General features: G+C 35.9%; 1 protein-coding gene across 3 annotated transcripts in view; it reads left to right on the plus strand.

Moving 5' to 3' along the window:
• mdga2a (MAM domain containing glycosylphosphatidylinositol anchor 2a) overlaps nucleotides 1-21,708 on the plus strand; it is a 142,206-nt gene that overhangs the window by 28,853 nt on the left and 91,645 nt on the right. For all 3 annotated transcript variants that reach the window (XM_026286291.1, XM_026286290.1, XM_026286289.1), the window contains exon 2: nucleotides 15,669-15,808. In XM_026286291.1, the coding sequence (XP_026142076.1) occupies nucleotides 15,669-15,808 (140 nt within the window). The remainder of the gene's footprint in view (nucleotides 1-15,668; nucleotides 15,809-21,708) is intronic.

The raw sequence follows: 21,708 nt of genomic DNA on the forward strand, positions 1-21,708 counted from the left end.
ATGCAACATATATAGGTTAAACGACAATATCTTCTTGGGTCAATTATTAATTCTGCAAATGTTAAGATTATTATTATTATTATGTGTGTGTGTGTGTTTGTGTGTGTTTGTGTTAAACCTTCAAGTTTAGTTTATTTGTAAATATTTATTGTATAACAATATGTTATTCTTTTTATTTATTTTATATTACATGAATATTTTAATTCTTGGTGCTCTTGAGTTTTAGTTTCACTTTTATTTGCAGACGAACAACTGTTTTATTTACAGTATTGTGCCAAATAATGCTGATACCACATACAGCAATGACAACAATGGCAATTGCTGTGACAAGAGCATATGGCATCCCACCAGAAGAGTGTTTTTGGGGTTTGTGCATTCATGAAGGGATATAATTACATCAAGCCATTATATCTTGCATGGCATATTTTTGCAAGCCCAGTTTTTCCCCCTCTCTCTCACTAGCATTGAATACCATAATCTAATCATCGCTTTTCATATGGACAGCATGCTGCATCAACGGATTAGCTTCTCTGTGAGCCGTAAGCAGCTTTTCCAAATTTCATTACTGTCCCCCTCATGATCAGGTGTTGTGTTCAAGCAGGCCCAGAATCCCTGTGTTTGAGGTAGCTTTGATAGTTGTGATGAGAAATCAATGCATTTGTCTCAGTGCAGCAGGAGGAAATTGTGCCGGTTGTTTAGCATTTGGAGGCGTACTTGCTATTGCCCAGAAGTACTATATTGGTAAAGTGGAACGTAGAGATTGGAGGCGTAGAACCTGAGACGTGATTGAAATATGGATCTCACAGATATGTGTTGTGCTCTGTAAAATGGGCTTTGCCTTAGAGAGACATACAAAACTGATCAGAGATAATTTCGCGCTTTATCTCACATCGACTGGTTTACGTCACTGTGAGCAAAAACCGACAGGCAAACAATATTTCACTAAAAAATTTATGTTAATGGGATAGTTCACAGTAGCACTTTATTTTACAGTCCTGTTCCTCATGTACATGCTATGTACTTATTATAGTAATTACAATAACTATGTAATAACTAGGTACTAACCCTGAACCTACCCCTAAACCTAACCCTACCCCATGTAGTTACCTTGTATTACCAGAACTTTCTTAGATAAATACACTGTAAGTACACTATAAGTACATGTTAGTACACGTACTGTAAAATAAAGTGCAACCTAGTTCACCTAAAAATGAAAAATCTGTCATTAAATACCCACCCTCATGTCCTTCCAAACCCATAAGACCTTTGTTCCCAAATGAAGATATTTTTTATGAAATCTGAGATCTTTCTGACCCTGCAGCAATGCAACTAACAAGTTCAAGGCCCAGAAACATAGTAAGGATATAGTCCATGTGACATCAGCGGTTCAACCACAATATTAAGAAGCTACGAGGAAACTTTCTGTGTGCAAAGAAAACAAAAATAACAACTTTATTTAACTATTTTTCTTATCTTCCGACCCGAAAAATTACAGTGAAGAATGGAGTTTTCTATACTAGAGTGTTATTAAATACTTGAATCTGATTGGCTTATAAACATTCTAAGGTCTTCAGTTATTTTCAGGGAGTTCCAACGTAGTTTCAAGCAGGTCTTGACCACATTACATGTCCATATCCCTTCGCCAAATGATTTTTCAAACGTCTTTCAGCCTACAACAGCAAAAGAACCAAAACCCACAATGAGGTAATGTAAATGTAAAATTTGCCTAATGATATCTTTAAAATTGTACAAAACTTAAATTTAAAAATCAACATATCAAATTGGAAAAGGCACATGTTTAATATTAGATTGGTAGATGAGTTGAGTCATGGTCTATGTCTCCATCACACACACAAGCATACTTTTTCCTTTGTGCTATTGAATTGTAAGGCACACGGTCATGTTTCACCTTAAAAGCAGGCTAGAAATATGGTCTGTCCTAATTACACAAAATGATTATAGTATGGCTAATAATACAACATGAGTTTGGAATAGATTAAGACTGTCTGAACTCATGGCCTTGTGTATTGTCTGCTCATAGAATTAATATGCCCTTTAAATCACTGTATTTAATAAGCTTGTTCACTGTAAGATGATGAATTTTGTTTTTTTAAATGTATATCCCAAAAGGTTATATAGCTGCCTGCTACACTGGTGATGCAATTATGAACACGACAACAAGTTTAGCATCAGATTCACTGCTGTGAGATAGACTTTGAACAAAATATGCATCCATTAGAGGCTGGCTTTAATCACTTTAAAAAGAATAATGAAAGAGCAGAGATATAGGCATAAATATTTGTAGTTGTTTAGTATTTTTGTTATGTTGTAGACATGTATTTTCTCTTCTTAAAAACAAATACATAGCCAAATCCATGTCTTTGTATAAAGGAGAGGGGGAAGAACTGTTCTGTTCTTTAAAAAGAACAGAAAAATGAGAATATACTTTAGCACAGGTACAGTAGCCTGGGGCTACATGACAAGTTTGACAGCTTTAAATAGATCATGTAAAATCTCGTTTATCATTAAGACATCTTTCATGTTCCAGACCAATAGATCAAAGGATGCAAAGAATCCAAAATGTGCAAGAAATATTTGCTAGAATACGCAGAAGCGTACAGAGATTACTGATTCTAGCCTGAAAGATCACCCAATGTGCTGACGTGGATCTAGAACTAATTCATAACTATAACAAAAGCCAAACAAACCACACTTTTTAGATGAAAGCCACTATGCAGACTGAAGTCAACTGAGCTGGTCCCCAGACTCAGTAAAGTTGGTCCTCAAACTAAAAAATTAAAGTTGAAATAAACTTGAAGTGTATTACCAGGGTTCATTTTAATCAAATTCAGCATGAGGCCTTAGAAATCAAAAGGTCAAAGGTGATAAAAAAAAAACATAGTTGTATCAGCCCTGATGCTTGCAGGGTAGAAAGAAAAACCTATTATAATTGTAGCAGTTGACTCAGAGCTGATGCTGTGCTGTATAGGCAGAAAAAGGCCCAAGCTGTTCTTTAAAAAGAGCACATCTATGCATTTTGCATTATTGACATCATCTGTGTTCGAATGTGCATGATATTATATGAAAATGCTGCTGATTAAAGATTATATCCCTGCAATGAGAATGTGGCAAAGTGAATGACCTACTAAAATATGTGCAAGAAACGTTTAGTCTCATGCCTCACAAAATAGGAAACATTTGAAATGACAGAAACCTGAATCATTTTAATTAGTTGTGTTTTGTTATACAGTACCACAAGTTTTGGGTCAGTATATTTTAATAGTTTTATTCAGCAAGGACTTGAATTAAATTGATCGAAAGTGAGAGTGGAGACTTTTACTGTGTTACAAAAGATTTGTTTCAGATTAAAGGTGCAGTTAGAGATCTTGGAAAATGCTAACATTAGCCTGATATTACCAGGGGGCAAGGAACTCAGGTAGGCAAATACATATGTTGACAATATGTTGACAGGCAGGTAAGGAAGCTATTTAAAATGCTCAGACCAAGTGTTTTGATTGGACGTACATTTCTTGGTCCTACTCCTTCCACAGAATATATAAATGCAGATAAAATGTTTTCAACATTGATAATATTTCCAAATTAGCATATTACAGTGACTTCTGAAGGATCTTGTGACACTGAAGACTAAAGTAATTGTTGCTGAAAATTCTGCGCTGCCATCACAGGAATAAATTACATTTGAAAACACCTCACTGCATCCAATTTGTGGGCTAATTTTGCATTATATAAACTAATTTCTATTATTTAGCTTTCATTCTTATTTATTTTTATTCAAGATGTTGCACCTAGTAAAATCATTGAATAACTTACCATTAAATGGTAAAAGATGTTTACATATCAGTTCTAGATGTTGTAACGTATATAGCCAAAAAATGGTTAACATGGCATTGTTTCTTGTGATGATTATTGAACATTTTGTTAATAAAATTCATGAATTCACTCGCTATAAAGTATCTGTTGCGACAGTTGGTATTCAGTCAAGACATCCTTATAATTTGTTTAGCCATCATGAATTACCAAGCATGTGTTGAGTTCAGTGTGAGTTGAACTGGACATAAGTCTGCAGATGTGCTGTCCGTGTGAATTCATCTGTGTATATGCATTTGATAAAGTTGAAGAAAAATGAATAACTTGAAACTATTTTGCTTTGTCATGATTCATCCTTGGCTAGAAGTTTTATTTGTTATCTTTGTTCTTCGTCTTGAATAAATGAGTACACAAAAGGCAACCTTTTATAATGATGGCTGGCACATGGTGTACACATTGTCAGTTAAACTTCATGGCCTTGGGTGGTGCCTCTGAGCCAGACCCTCCACAATTAGCTGTGTTCCCGGCATGATTAATATTAACCATTAGAAATAATCGGATATTTGAAGTAGCACTGTCAGTGCGGATGTGAATATGTATATGGGGCTTACAGAATTAGTGCCAGGCTAATGAAAAGTAATGACTCGTTTTGCAGTGCTTATTCAATCGAGCTTCTCTGCAAATGTCGGGGGAAGGAAATTCCATCAGCCCTCGGCCCGGCAGGTTCAGATGATTGCCATCCATTGCAGCCCCTCGTCATCAAAATAAGTGCACTGTCAAATGTCATACCCTAAACCTTGGTGCTATTTGTTAGGGCTGGGACGATATTCATATTTCTCAAAACAGTATTATCAAGATATTTGGGTGCTGGTCTGTATTGCCAGTTTAAGGATTGCGATTCTGATGTATTTCAATTGTTGCTTGCTTTTTTAACATTAGACCACGGGGAAAAGTTGAATCACATAGGCTATACATAATATATATATGAGTCATATTTCCCAAAAAATTATTAATCCCACCTTTCTCAGTTTTATTTCAGGAGCATCATACAGTACTCTACTTCAGAATGTTCCTTTTTAAGTAAAAGAAATGCTACATTAAGCTGTTGCTGTTCATGAAGCTAGTGCCATAAGGAAACAAAAAAAACAAGACACTTTGCATGACCAGTGCATGATATTGAGTTTGCTTACCATTGTCTAGTTCTGCATTTTCTGTTAATAGTCATGTACCGAATTTTTTTTTTTTTTTAAATAAAGTTTATTCAATAATAAATTCATTAATTAACACTAATATAAAAGCTGAGTTGTACAGTATATAAATGTTAAACTCCACAAAAGGCAATTTTTACAGTCTATCAACTTTCTATAATAATTTACATTTAGTTTCTATTCCTATATAATATAAATAATTAAAACAAGGCTGTACTAAAAGCTTTTTTGCATAAAAGATTTAAGTACAAATCATGAATATGTACTATAGTGCATAGCCTATATTTACCAAAATCCTAAAATTTACCAAATGAGTTTATGGACACTGAATGACTTCAGGGGTAAATGAAACATTTCATTCCATATTTTTTACAAGCTGTTTTATTGATTTCTTTCTGCAGTTGAAACCTTGATTGAGACTAATCTCTTTCAAGGCTACTTGATTTCATTATCATCATAAAAAAAAAAAAAACTTTCTCTTTATTTATTCCTTCTCTTTCTAGCTTGTACTTATTTGAACAATGCCTACAACTTGGTTACAAGCACTTCCTGTGTCTGTTTGCCTCTTTAAGAAGAATCGCCCTTATGGATCGCCAAATTATAAGTCACTTTGGATAAAAGTGTCTGCAAAATGACTTAAAAAAATAAATCATGTAATTGAGAAATGATACATTTTAGTAAGTTGTACTGTTTCTTTAAACATACAGTACCTTCTGATTTTCATTTGTTTATTTCATGTTGTAAATAGTAGTAAAGCAGAAGAGTTGATCGGTTCACTTGCGCTCCAAGCTACTACTACTAGCATGAAGCTTATTGTGTTAATTGGATGGCAGACGCAATACAACTAATGTTTATTTAAGTTTTGTTTAAGCATCTAGAATATATAATTACCTTTCACAAATAGATTGTACAACTACACTTGACTATAAAAAGGAAGCTTGGAGTGAAGACTTAGGAATAAACATCACAGATGACCAATGGATCAAAGCTCAAGTGCGGGTCCACTCCTCTTCAGATTGTATCAGACACGGGCTGCAGTTGAGTAAAAATCCTGCACCGACTGCACCTTTCCAAACAAAGACTGTTCAGGATGTTTCCAGGAGTGGACGCCTCTTGTGAACATTGTGGCTATGCCCCTGCTTCATGGGCACATACATTTTGGAACTGTCCCCACATTACCCTCTATTGGTCTAAAATAATTGAGACTTTGTCAACAATTTTTAATGTTAGACTCCCAGCAGGGGAGTCACTCCAGTAATGTCACAATTTGGTGTTGTACCTATAGATATACATTTGAACAGCTCACAAATTAATGTATGGTGTTTTGTGATGCTGCTAGCCGGACGTCTAATTTTACTAAACTGGAAAAATAAAATTCCTCCTGCTCATCAAAACCTTCTTAGATGCGTAATGCAATATTTACAATTGGAAAAAATTAAATATTCTTTAAGGAAGAAAGAACAAATATTTTACTCAATTTGGCAACCTTTTATTAATTATTATAAAAAGTAAATTTGGACAACCCTCCTATTGCCTGCTTTGATATATTTTTACTTAATACTTCAAGTGTGTGCAGGATTTTTGCTTTGGTTGTGCTTTTTTTTTTTTTTTTTGTTTACATTCATACATATACAAATTGTATATAGGTATGTAAGTGATTTGTATAAAATTGTTGGAAAATGATAATAAAAATAACTGAAAAAAAAAGTTTTGTTTAAGCATCGACTAAAAAAAGAGGTATTAAATGTCAATTATTATCGCATTCTGGAATAAAAAAAGATTTCAAAGTCATAAACAATTGCTATTATTGCTATTATTTTTTATTTTTCCTACACTGACTAATTGTCTTTATTGCTGCCTTCCATGTATCGAAAAAGAACCCAGTAGATGTAATTAAAAAAAAAAAAACCCCGGCGAAATCAATTAAATAATGAATTTAAATCTGATTATCACTATATACAGAATGGTAGACAAATGCTGTGACATTGTGGGTTTGTCCTCTTCCATGTGTCTCACCTCCCCATGGGCTGTAGAATGCTGTAGATTCTATGAACAAATGGGTTGCCAGGTTGGCTGGGGGTTAATCCACATGGCTGGAGACCAGAGGGGTTCGGGCAGCAGCAGTTGTCGTAGCATGTGTATCAAAGTGATAAGCTCACTCCACCCAGTAGGTTATTATCCTCCTCTGTCCGTGTCTGATTAGAGTGATTGAGCAAAAGGGATCTGTACTGTAAAAAAGGATTAATGTTTGCAGACAGAGGGGTCATGCTGTATTGCTGCACCCCACAGACATATTTGACATTTAAATAGACACTTTTTTTGTCATAAGGGCTAGTGGTCAACACATACAGTAGTTTCTCAAAAACTAATGCTGATACTGATATCTATTATATTATATTATTCATAATGTTTATAATATAAATGCTATGTGTTAAAACATTCTTTCTGATTATTTGGTCTTCACAAAATGCTATTTCAAATAGAAATTGAATGAGAAATTATTTTAATTATTAACAAACCTATAATGTGAGAATATCTGTCATTATTAAATGTAAGCTAAGAAATTCTGTGAACTGCACAATGCATGAAATGCATAAAATTCTTTCTTTAAAACCTGTATGTAAATGTAATTATTTGACAGAATTGTACCTTTACCTGAAAGATAAAAGTATGTCCTCTGTTCATCGTACACATATAGTGTTTTCATTTCTATTTCATCCAGAATCCGATGCCAGACTTCTGAAATCTATAATAAACAAATGTGTTTTCTGCACAGGTATTAAGCATTCACAGACAGTTTTATGCTTTTATGTCTGTTTCCATTATTCTCGGAGGCGGCAATTGAGAATGGCTTTCCATCAGTGTTCATTACAGTGTTTATTCCCATAACTATGACTCTAAATTTAAATGTGTTCTGCAATACCGTACAATATGTTCGTTTTGTAACATGATCAGAAAGCAAATGTAAGTAGCAATTTTCATCATACTACACAGCGGGGCTAGTCTTGACTTTTTCTTTTTTTTTTCACTTGAAAATATTTCATTTTTCTCAATATTTATGTTTGCTCTAAAATAGCTTGAAAATAATGCTTCTCCATTTCAACCAAACAATCATTGAAGATTAATTTAAAATATGTATTAATAATATATAATTATATATTATAATATATAATAAATCTTGTTTATTGATGTGCACCAATGAGATATTATTTTGAATAATTGATGAATTGAAACAGACTTCAGTTAAGCTTGCCAAGCTAATTTTTGTTCAGAAATTAACTTTGTGAGAGAAATCAGTGATGATTGTTTTAATGAAAGAGTCTTTATGAAACTTAAAGGGATAGTTCAGCCAAAAAAGAAAATTCTGTCATCATTTACTCAATTCGTCAGGTTGTTGAGTTTCTTCTGCTGATTATAAACTACTTATTTAATGGCCAAAGAATAACACCTTACAGTAATGCAAATCACGAATATTCTATGAATTTGCCCAGTCCACTGAAATTGACAATGCCTATCCATGTTAACTCTATTATTTGTTAGAGCATCTCCAGATTTAGTTTACTGATAGATACCCACTTAATCTTTATGTAAGTGACTTGTCCTTCTTCTTTTTGTTGGACCAATTAAAAAATTAACATAAAATGACCATCATCTAAACTGTAGTGTTTAAGTGTATCAGACAGTGAAAATAAATATATTTCCCCTCTATAAAGGACTTCAGACATTCAAGCATTTTTTTAAAGCATTCAGGCAGATATTAGCATTGAAATCAAAGCTTGTTTGATCGGAAGGACATCCAAAAGTGCTTCAATTTACCACACAGTGTTGACTATGATACAGACCCAATCTTGAATCACCCTCCAGAGTGTATGAGGCAATCACACAGCCGCTGGTTTGATTGATCTGGGCAGGAAACTCCAACACGAGGCCCATCAACTGCTTTCTGAGACACTAATAGCCTTCCAGGAAATTAAACCGAGAGCACAGCCTTATTTATTTCTTAGAATATGTACTCACATACTCTAGATGGTGATATACTTGACATGTAATGTGATGACATGAGATTGGAGTGTTGATTTGTTGCTGTGAATATGGCTGCTATGGAAACATTATCTAGTTTGGGCCTTTTCAGTTCCAGCTGTGAAAACCCACTGGACAGAATCAGCAAGCACTAATTGATTAATGACTTAACCTGGTGTCTTGAGGGTAGGGCTTAAAATATTCTGTCAGGTGAGTACGTTATTTTAGTTGTTTGATGAAGTGCATATTTTTTTTGTTTGTTTTTTTACATGAAAAATATTAATTCCAGTATTTCAAATAATGAATAAACAATTATATATGCCTATGTAAAAAAAAAGAGTGTAAAGAGATTATGGACCTGTTTTTTTTTGTGTTTTGCCCCTGTCTTTGCTTCTGGTTTTCCATTTGGTCTTGTTCCTTTCCTCGTGTAGTTTAATCAGTCATCCCATACACCTGTGTCTTCCAATTATCCTGTGTATTTACAGTAGCCCCAGTCTGTGCAGTCTGTGTTTGTCAGTTCTGAACGTTGAACGTCGTTGTTGTGCTATGTTTTTCCTCCTGTGGATTATTAAAGGGGTCATATGATGCTGCTAAAAAGAACATTATTTTGTGTATTTGGTGAAATGAAATGTGTTTAAGCAGTTTAAGCTTCAAAAAACACATTATTTTCCATGTACTGTACTGTATTGTTTCTCCTCTATGCCCCGCCTTCTGAAACATGTTGATTTTTACAAGGCTCATCAGTCTGCAAAGCAAGTGTGCTGTGATTGGCCAGCTATCGAGTGCGTTGTGATTGGCCGAATACCTCAAGGATGTGATGGAAATGTTATGGCCCTTAGCATATTCTGACAAACAAAGTACTTTCACAGTGAAACACACAGCGTCTTTATGACATGGCAGCGGCAAAAACAACAATACTACAAAGAGAATAAAAGATATGTCTTCTTTCTTTGCGTGAACATCTGGGCAGTGTTATGCAAATCTTTCCACATAGTGATGAAGAGATGTGGGGGCATGTTAGAATGAGCCGTTTTAGGAGGGTGTGGTTGACTGTTAACTTCTATAAAGAATATCTCTATGGATTTGAGACTTTAGTCTTTGCAACTTCACAGATCTTTTTTATACACCAAGAGCTTGTAACACTCCAAAGAGAAAGGAAAAATTTAAGTTGCATCATATGACCCATTTAAAGTCAGTTCTGTATGAAATCCCTTGTTTCCTCGTTCCTCGCTCCAATAGTGGGCAAGTGTGACAGAAGAACCGACCTCAAACAGTTTATATTACGTGTTTCCCCTTTGTTTTGTTTCTGTTTTCCAGTCAGTGTTTTTTGTTTCCCTCATGGATCCCCTCGCCTGCCCTAAATACATCCTTCTCCTGCTGGAGCAGGGGGAAAAATCGCTCAAGGGTCATACCGGACTGTTTCTTGCTATTACCTGTCTAACCACCTTCCCAGACAACTTGCTTCTATGATGCCAGTCTAAACCCCGTGTGCAGACCACCGTCGTCCGATGATGGCCCTTGAGTGGAATTTGCAGACGTTATGGAGTGGACACTGGCGAGTGCCAATCCTGACCCAGGGCCCAGCCCACCATCTCCCCAATGCGTGGAGAGCTTGCCTGTGTCCACTGCTGACGGAGAGCCTGCCACAACCGATGAGCAATCTCCACATGGAGTGACAGTGCTGAGGATCGCTGTGGAGTCAGAGAATGATGATGTCATTCGGGGTGTGTGAGTCGGCAACACAAGGTAGAAAGCCACAGACAGTGTTAGCGCGGAGAGGAGCTCCGCCCCCTGCACTGCGGCTGAGGGTGAGCTGGGTATGGCCAGAATGCCCTCCAGTGCCACTCCTAGTAAGCGCCCTCAATTGTCCACTCCTCCAGAGAGCCATCCTGTTCCAGTGTTCAACCTAGAGAGGGCTCCCAATCCAGAGTTTAACCCTGAATGCCCGGATGCTCAAGAAAACCAGCCCTATCACCCGCTCCTGTTTTCTCCTCCAGCATTGCTGTGGCTGGAGCTTCCCTTGACTCCTCCTTCAGACTCTGAGGCCTGGATTCCGCCTCGGCCCATTGACCCATCGACTTCACCATGGCTTTTAGCTCCCTCCTCTCTGCCTTGGCCTGCCAGTCCACTAGATCCGCGAGGCTCCCTCGTTCCTCCGGCTCTGCCTTGGTCTGGCATCGACCATCCTACACCTCGGGACTCCACTCCTCTGGCTTTGCCTTATCCCTTCATCCCTCCGGCTCCGTCAGGCTCCTTCATCCCCTCTGCTCCACCTCAGTCCACCCCTTTTGGGAGGGGGAAGATATGTCAGGACCATGAACCTGTTTTTGTTGTCTGTTTTCCATTTTAAGAAGTTTCTCGTGTGGTTTAATGAGTCATCCCATACACCTGTGTCTTCCCATTGTCATGTATATTTAGCCCCAGTCTGTGCAGTCTGTTTTTGTCCTTTCTGAACATCGTTGTGCTACGTGTTTCCTCCTGTGGATTATTAAAGTCAGTTTTGGGCGTCGCGTGTGTGTGTATGTGTGCATCTGTCCGTGACTTGTGTACTACAAAACCATCAAGCTTCATTACTGTGTCTGTCCCGCCACTCTGTTCCCCTTTCGGGCTTGAACTGATGGTAAAACTAAGGACAAACAACACTTTTGAGAGGTGCGGGGCATAGAGGACCTACAATAACGTAAAGTATTTTTTGTTACATTAAAGCATTGGGTCTTCAGAGGAGCCAAGTTGGCAAGTTCTTTTCTCATCTAGCATTCAGAATTTCTTGTTTTGCATGCTTGACAGGATTTATAAAGCATAACATATCCACTCTGCCACAAAAAAAGTTAATGTTGCTTCTATTTATAAAAATGTTGTCGTTTTGTAGACTCTTGAATGATAATGATCCAAGGACATACTAACCTTGAAAACAGGAATAGCAGCAGCCATTTTGGTATGAAATATTCCACAGCCACTTTTATTCAATTATCTCAAAATGCCACAAAGCAGTGTATTGTGTATATAAATTTAATGTAAAAAAATCCTTTTCAAAATTGAAAATGCACCTATTTCGGTGTACTAAACCCATGTTTGGACATTGATCTAGTGTGAAAATCTGAGTGCATTTATGTTGACACTTGTGAACGATTAGCAAGTAATGATATGCAGTGGCATGTTGAGATGCCTGAGATGAATATCTGTTTGTAATGTTTATGTCATTCATATAATTCCCTCATGACGCTATCACAATAACTCATATAGAAAGATAATCCTCCTCTTTGAGTGGTCTCCAGTCTGCAGGGAGCATCCAGATGTCGTAGTGTAGACGTCAGAAAGCACTCAAAGCACTCTTTAATCAATAATAATCCAGAAACCACCTTCCGCATGCCCCTTTGAGACCTGCTCAGTGATGTCTGTTTCATGAATTCTTGACGTCATATGGAAGGACATTAGCACAGTCATATGGTGGGTTGTGAGAAAGACACTGATTTTCTAAAAATAGATGGTGTGAAACTAGGCCAGGGTGCAGAGCAGGCAGCTGGCACACAGGAAGAGAATACTTTTGTGTGTGTGTGTGTGTGTGTGTGTGTGTGTGTGTGTGTGTGTTTTGTTTCGACATCCAGAAGCAGACCTTGCAACATAATTCATTTCGGCAGCATTTCCTGTCATTGCCTAAACCTTCTGCAGTAGCTCGGTGTGCACTATTAGATCTTTGAAATGTCTTCATTCCAGGTGGTGTCTGTGCCTATTACTTCCGTGTGTTCACCAGTGCTGGGGAAATACTTTGAAATGGTTTCATTCCATGCTATATGTTTCTTACTGCTTAAAGTAGTTACACTACTTCCAAAGAGGCTCTTTTAAAATAGTTGGCTACAATACAAGCTAGTAACAGAACATAACGACTGTATGTTCAGGCAATACCTTTTTAAATTATATTTTACAATAAAAGATTTTTGATTTAAATGATTCGTTTTTCATGCACAAATGCGATGTGTGAGTAAAGGAACAATTAACATGAGGTTATTTGAATTGAACAGATAAACTGCAGTTTAAAGGTTTTGGGGTCAGTGTGATTTATTCACAAAAAACATTTTGTGAAACAGAAAGGTTATTCAGATGTTAAAGGTTCTTTATTGAACTTTTTAGACAAAAAATGTGCTTCTATAGCATTGTAAAGCACTTTTATTTTTAAGAGTGTAGTGATGAGCTAAGTATTAACAAATAACTAAAAGACAGTAAGAGTCAGTTCATATGAGTTGTTTATGACTAAATCAAATCTTATTTTCCTTTTTTTAATTTGCATGTTTTCAAATTTATATCAAGCTATAAAACAGCAAATAATCTGCTAAATAATTTAAGAGTTTCAATACCCTACTCATGTAATTTTTATTATTATCATGAGTCAGTTTACATGGTTACTTTTCTTGTTGTGATTGAGACTAACACAATAAACTGAACGAAAATCATGGCCAATTTCATTTAGTCAGTCATGCAACTGAAAATTAGGGCTTGGTTTTGACCCAAATTTGACGATTCAATTCGATTCTCATTCACAAGCATTTAATTCGATCTGATTACCAATTCCATTCGATTCAAGATTCGTTTTGTATATATATATATATATATATATATATATATATATATATATATATATATATATATATATCAGGTACGATACTTGACAAATTTTCTCAAGGAAAAAAAAATCTCTCAACTAATGCTGTAAAATATACATGAAAGTCATTTGGTACTACATTACTATAATATTGAAGGTTAATTGACTGATTTGTAAGCTATAGTCTACAACTGATAAAATTACACTTAATGAAGTTTGTAAAATAATAAAGTTACAGTTACATAATAATATTTCTACTTCAATTCATTTTTTATATATAACATTTAAATGGTGACTGTCATAACATTTTTCATGGTTTATTCAAACAAAAATTAAACATAAGAACAGTTAAACTTACAATGAATTTGTTATTTCGTGCATATATTTAGCAAAATGCCCTTCACTACAGTTTATTTTTCTAACGAGTAATGAGTTTATGGTCACCTAATATGTTTGTTTCTGAGGTAAATTTGACTTTACGTATTGTTTACAAGACTTTATATACTGACGTCTTTGTGCGGCTGAAACACTGATTGAGCGATAACATGAGACAGGATACGGATTGTAAAGTTGTACTCTTCCTTTTAACTTACCTTCGGATGTTTAGTCATGTTCATTTTGTGCTGAAACTGTTATTAATGCTGCGTCTGTTGAACTGAGACACTCCACAATAACCCAACCTTATTTATTGTTTAAATTACTGGAATACAATGGACATAAATTGAATAAATTGTTTCATATTGAAGCACAAAAACACAATGCTTATTGCGATTTATAGGATGGGACGTTCTGTCCATTAACTGAAAACAGGTTAGACTATTCAATTCTTGGGGTTTAAGCAAGAAAGAGAATCATTTAATATCGAGATATATATATTTTTTACCCAACCCTACTGAAAATTGTAGTTAAAGGTGCTGTATGTAAGATTTTGACTCTACTAAAGCATAAAAATACCATAATATGTTTGCAGATCTTTAAGAAACATGCTAAGTTAACATACTTGTTTATCTGAAAAACAATGCTACAGTCAGTTATTCTCCTTTGAATATGTGCGTTCCGGAATGTTTATCTTTGTTTTGGTTTTTGAAACCCGCCCACTGCCAGTTTACCCAGTTGTATTGTGGCACCCTGGGTTTCCAGTTGGCAGAAAACACAGTGTATTTTATTTAATTGATCATCAAATGGGCTCGTTCCTGCTGTGTCGTCAATCTGGCAATCTGACTGTGCGTCAAGTGAAGAAGAGTGGCCAGGTGAAAAAAACTCTCTCCTATATTTTGAATTTGGACTGCAATGCCTAGTTCGACCACTCAGTGTCAATCCTACATACAGCACCTTTAAGTTACTTGCATTGCTACGTTTAATTTTGTTTCTCCCTAACACCGTCCGGTGCTCACTCATTTAGTAATGAATTGTTTTAGGAACTACCTTATAATTATTATTTTGTGCATATACATACTGTGGTATGGTATTTCTTCTGTATCACTGTAATAACTCTTTTGCAACAAAAAAAAAAACAAAAGTACATGAATACAAATGTGCGAGTTTGTTTGTAAAAAAAAAAATAGCAGCCTTGAAGTGCTTTGTAAGTTGAGATCAGTGGAGGAAACATCATCGAGCAAGCACACTGCAGTGCACCTGAGCTCCATTCTCCTGCTTAGAGGGGAAATCAATAATACAGCCACTTTCCTCATCAGTCGTCCTACGCATCTTCGAGATGTACTATAAGGTAATGCTTAGATGAGGGTATTTTTGTCTGCGAAATTGCTTGGAAATGCAAGTCCAAGATTGTTCTACATACAGAGCAACTGGTGTAGTGCAAATTACATCTGCTGGAGCAACGTGACTGATGGCAGTGCCTCACCTTGAATTTGATTTGGCTGAAAGCATCAGTCTCATGTGGCAGGGATTTTATTTCCCACCATGACAGCTTTTTGCAGAGTGGCTGGTTGATGATGCGACCTCAAAAGATCCGGCAAACTAAACTATATCACTTTTCCATTTCTTCCCTAATGCAGCTCCTCCAAACGTTCGGATCATCCACTCTGGTCACGCATGCAACATTGAGGAGGAGCGCTACACGGAGAGGGTGTACACCATTCGGGAGGGGGAGACTTTGGAGCTGACCTGTCTGGTCTCAGGGCATCCACGGCCACAGGTGAGGCTCTGGGTGTTTACTGACTTCTGACCGGTTCCATCATCAGCGTGAGGCTGCTCAGAGCTGGGTGTCACCACAGGACTTCTAATGGCTGCGGCTGGCATATTTGCACTAGACTGGGGAGATAAAATGTCTGGAAATCGAATGATATTACGATTCTTCACGTTTGGAATCAAATTGCAAGTCTTCTTCTAGCTTATTCTGACTTAAAACAGCATCAAGGAAAATGGAATAAAAAAGAGAACCTCATACATCCAAATAAGGAAAAATAACTATTCATAAAGTGTGCTACATAGATGAAAATGTTTGGAAATGGAAAATTAATTTGAAATACGAGACATCCTGTGGTGCTAAAAAATACAATATAGTAGCATTTGATATTCAGAGAACCGTTCCAGGCATCATATCAAGTATATTTAATACATTTATTATAGAGAGTGTATATAATTTGATTCTATGAGTATGTGATTTGTGTGATAATGAACTATATTTAGACAGAGCTCATCATACAGTATATATAACTGTGTTTATATATATATATATATATATATATATATATATATATATATATATATATATAAATATATATATATATATATAATTACATGTAGACACATATAGTACTACGTATGTAAGAAATATATAATAATACATATTACTGTATATATATATATATATAAATACATATTAATTTAAAGGGCACCTATTATTTATAAGATGCAATATTGGTCCTCGGTGTCCCCAGAATGTGTCTGTGAAGTTTCAGACAATACCCAACAAATACCCAACTGATCATTTATTATAACATCTAGATAATGTCATTTTTGGGGTCTGTCTAAAAAAGAGCTGTTTTGGAGTGTATCGCTTTAGATGCAAATGAGCTGCATATTCCCACCCTATCTGCAGAAGAGTGTCACATATACAGTACTGCCACTCCCTGTATGAAGAATACGCTGTTTGTAGGGCACCAACTCCCATGGGGGGGACACCATCCCAGTTGTAAAAAAAGAAAAAAAACAATTGTTAATATTATGTTAACGTTATTTAATATTAACAAACATATAAAAGTAAAAATCTAAAGATTCTACATTCATAATCCTGTGAAACTTTTTTGACTGTTGACGTTAGTAAAATATTTTAATGTCAGTAATAATTTCACCACCAACAACAATGCATTTGACTTAATATTCTAGTTTTCATGACTTAAAATGTATTAAATAAAAACAATGCTGTAATAATTATTGGTTAATTAATAACAATCAACTGAGTTAATTGAATAACACTGTTAAAACATAATGTAATACAAAATAAACCATTTGCATCATTATAAATTAATTACTGTCTTAACACTTACAGAACGATCAAATCCTTGTTTAATACTGATCAAACATTTAATTCAAATGTCCACTTAATTTTGAATTTTTGGCCACCTTTTTGTGATAGATATGCTACAGCCTTTTTAATTTCTTGAACAAAAACATGTGGACATCACAACCCTTACCAAAATGAACCATGGTTTTTATCGTAGTAAAACTGCTTAATTTTATTTTGTGGGATTTCTGAATGCCTGAGACTATAAAATCAATCAGACAGCTGTATTAATACAATCATAGCCAAATGTAATTGTCTAGAGCTACAGTTGTCATTTATAAATGATGCAATTTAATTAAAAAAAAAATTATTTACTTGTGTATTTTATTAAAGTTCTATTTTGAGCCCTTTAAAGTGTTGGGAGAAAATGAAGACTCATTTTCAGTCTTACATCCAAACACAGAGCACCAGGATGTCAAAATGGCTGAAAAACGAAATTTAACATTTGTACTTAAATATTAGCCCTATTTGAATTATATTTTAAAAGGCATCATTTCAGTTAGGGGGAAAAAGGTTTTGGCTTTTCTCCTGAGGCCACAAGAGGAGAACGCACATCGAGCTAAATATTACTAATGCACAATTATTCAAAGCAGTAAAATAACATGACTATATTTGAAAAAAGTAGCAATGCAGTGCAATATTAATAGTCATATGCAGTGAATGATATTACAAATGCTCTACAAAAATGGTTTCACTGCATGCAAATATTCTGAATATTAAGCATTTCCTTGCCAATTTGTGAATAATTTGCCGGCAAATTTGTTTTTTGAAATGGCCGTTAGAAAATTGCTTTTTCTCATTTACATTCATATTTTCATTTGAGATGTAAATTAGTCAAGTGTTCCCCAGTGATTCTGCTTCCCCTTCCACATGACACAGCTTACCCCAAACGTGGGGAAGACTTTTTTAAAAGTAATTTTACTATTGTCCTGTTTTATAGATACTTTAATTGACAGCAGTCATCCTGAAATGTTTTTAACTGTCGTAAAACCATTCTCCTCTACTCACCTTCACCATATCCGTTGCTTAAATAGGCGGGAATTATAGTGCTACTGTGAGTCCTGAATCAATGCTATGCTTTTCAGCTCAACAGGACGCCATATAATCCTGAATAATATGACATTTTGATTATCGGAAGATAACAACATTCTGTGTTTCTGCTTCACGCACTCCTGTATGTATCATTCATCTGTTACGCTTCTGGACTCGCTGCAATACTCTCCATTTCACCCTCACTCAAGTGGTCTTAATTCTATCAATGCCCCACTCCTCGTCATATCTTGCAGAGGGCTTATCTGTCCCGTAGCCTGTGTGCGGTTTTAGATAGGCAGCACTCTATGCCTCTCATCTTAGTCTCAGTGCTGCATTTTCAGTGGAGAGGAAGAGCAGTCCCACTGAGTTAGTGCAGGAGCAGAGACGGCCACGAGGGAAATCACTGAATCTGCATGACTGCAGAAGAGCTCAGTGATTCCCCGAGGAGCACTGTCAGACCTCAGAACGCTAGGAAGAGTCCTAAAATCGAAATGTTTGCTAAGAAATCCTGCTGGCAGTGTGGTGTCATAGTTTTGAGGTAAGCCTTCATTTTGCATTCCACACACTGTTGCTGTGAGGGGTTCACATTTTTTTAATGCTCCTGTGACGTTCTTCTCCTCGAATCAGAGTGGCCTCCCTGCGGCCAGGTTCCTGATGGGAGCAGGTATCAGAGATGAACTGGGCGGGCAGTGTGTGTGATGAGGTACACCCGAAGATAATGGTGCCTCATTACTGTTGCCGTTAAGTGTGCTAAATGCATCTCTCCTCAGGCAGTTTGCATGGACAATGGACTGGTTGGAAGGCTGAGCTAGTGGCGGAAGCTGTTATCCCATCTGCCCTGGACCTGAAAGGGAGCAAGAAGTTGTATAATACCTGTAGAAATCCATCTGTTAACATTTCCATTCATTCATCCATTAATCTTTATACAACTTGAAATCTGCCATTTTTGCTTCCGGGTTTTCAGTTCAAGCCAATCGTGCCAATAATCTGAGCCATAAATGCCGTATAAAATATTTAAGTACATACAGTACTAGTAATTCAATGTTAGTGATATATGCTGCTTGTAAATGAAACAAATACATAGTCAGAATTGATGGATACTTTTGAAAGGCCCTCATTAATATAGTAAGTGTAGTTATGGCAACTACCAACATGTGTGACAAAAATTATAGAGTGCAACAGTGACTGCCTTCTTTTTTAGCTTCCTTTGTTCCAGAAGTATTTTTCCATTTAACATTTTCAAAAAGTCTTTTTTAGAGATTTAAAACCTGAACCAAACCAACCATTTATATATATATATATATATATATATATATATATATATATATATATATATATATATATATATATATATATATACTGTATACAACTGTTTCAAAAGGTTCAAACGGCTATTGATGCTCCAGATGGAAAAGCGATGCATCAGGAGCCAGGGGTGTAAACTTTGAACAGAATGAAGATTTGTACATTTTTCTTATTTTGCCTTAATGCATCATGTTTCCTTCCTGAGCGTCTGTGTCCAATAGTTGTCCTCATTGTGAAAAGATCATACAGTCATTGTTGGAAAGGGTACAAATATGCAAAAGATGCTTGAAAAACAAATTTGTGGGACAAAGAATTCACAGCTGGCAATTTAACTGTTCAGAACAAACAAAGGACTCATGAAAAATTGTCACCAACTAAACAAATAAACACAAAAAAGGAAAAGAAAGAGCTTTGGATAATTTAAGTAACAACACAGTATTAAAAACCAATGGTATGTTAACCTTTGAACGGGATTATTTTTATAAATTTCTCTTGTGGACTATATGTAAGCATAATTTATGTGAAATCTTATTCAGGTCAGTACTAAATAAAAATAACATGCATTTTGTATATGGTCAGATTTATTGACCACACTTTTTTTGAATATAAATCTTCATTGTTTACCCTTTATATTTTCCATTCAAAAATCTTACAAAAATCTAACCTTTTATATATCTACATTTACTCTATACTGCTTAGGGTTGGTTTGTCTGTTTTATATCCAATATCAAACAACCACTATCAAATTAAAGCAAAGTACAATTTATGAATAAGTTTATTCTTATGAATAGTATGTTTGAAGACTGATATTGAGGCAGTTTGTTGTTTTAATTGTTTAAGCGAACACGCATTGAGTTGTGTTGGTGCATGAAGAGGGCATTTTCTTTGGCTGTGAAAACCCTAATGCATTTTGAATGTTCTGTGCTGCTTCTGCCTCCCAGTCTTCATTGTAAAAAGATAGGAAGATTTTTGCTGGCAGCCTCATTTTGAATAAATGAACTTGTGCCGCTTCTGATCTCATCTCCGGCTTTTGCTGACTCCCTTACCTTGAGTGTAAATAAGGAAAGATTTTTAATGAATTATCCACTCTCTTCCACTTTAAGGCAGTCTTGCCATTTCTGCTTTTTAGAAGTTAATGTCTGTAAACATGAAATATGACTATTTCCAGACCTATCCGAAGCAGAGGGTATCACATAATGCAGTAGGTTGACGGAAAATGTAATACAGGAACATTTATTACCTAAAATTAGAAAGTGTACTTGGTACTGGCACAGCTTATTTCTATGAAGTGAAGTTACATGACATTCAGCCAAGTATGGTGACCCTTTCTCAGAATTCATGCTCTGCATTTAACCCATCCAAAGTGCACACACACAGAGCAGTGAACACACACACACCCTGTGAACACACACCCGGAGCAGTGGGCAGCCATTTATGCTGCAGCGCCTGGGGAGCAGTTGGGGGTTCGATGCCTTGTTCAAAGGCACCTAAGTCGTAGTATTGCCGGCCCAAGATTCGAACCCACAACCATAGGGTTAGGAGTCAAACTCTAACCACTAGGCCACGATTTCCCCGACTTCCTTTATCCCTATGATGCAGTACAAACACAAAATCTAGAAGCTGTTCTGAAATGGATGACATGTCAAAGACCACCATGTGTAATTGTTAGGAACAGACAAAATTTGTTCATGTTTTTTTTATCCCAGTCAAAGCATCTATATATATATACTAGTCCAAAGACTGACTGTTAAGCATGGGCTCTTTAGCCCCTGCTGTTTGATGCCGTAACTACACCATCTGTGCCCATAAATGCCTTTCTCTGTTGACTTTCATTCAGAATTATATCCCAGGAGCATATTCTGCTAACTAGTGACATCACAGAATCTTTCCTGTCATCTTGTTTAAATTTAAGGCCCCCTTTGGGTTCTCTTACACAGATATTAACACTATAAAAATCATTTATTTTTTATTTTATTTTAATACGTTTTAATGAAAACATTAGAGATAGAATGGAGATTGAATATCTTATTCAAAATGATAGATAACCACATATGACAACTAAAGTCTTTTGTTGTCCTTAGGACTGCAAAATGTGACCAAATATACTCGCCGTGTTCATTAATCACCAAGGTTTTATGTATGGCTCTGTTCCAGAATGTTTGTCTTAGTCAAATTAGCAACAGGGTCGTCTT

This window comes from Carassius auratus, chromosome 17, assembly GCF_003368295.1.
Source record: "Carassius auratus strain Wakin chromosome 17, ASM336829v1, whole genome shotgun sequence".
NCBI lineage: Eukaryota > Metazoa > Chordata > Actinopteri > Cypriniformes > Cyprinidae > Carassius > Carassius auratus.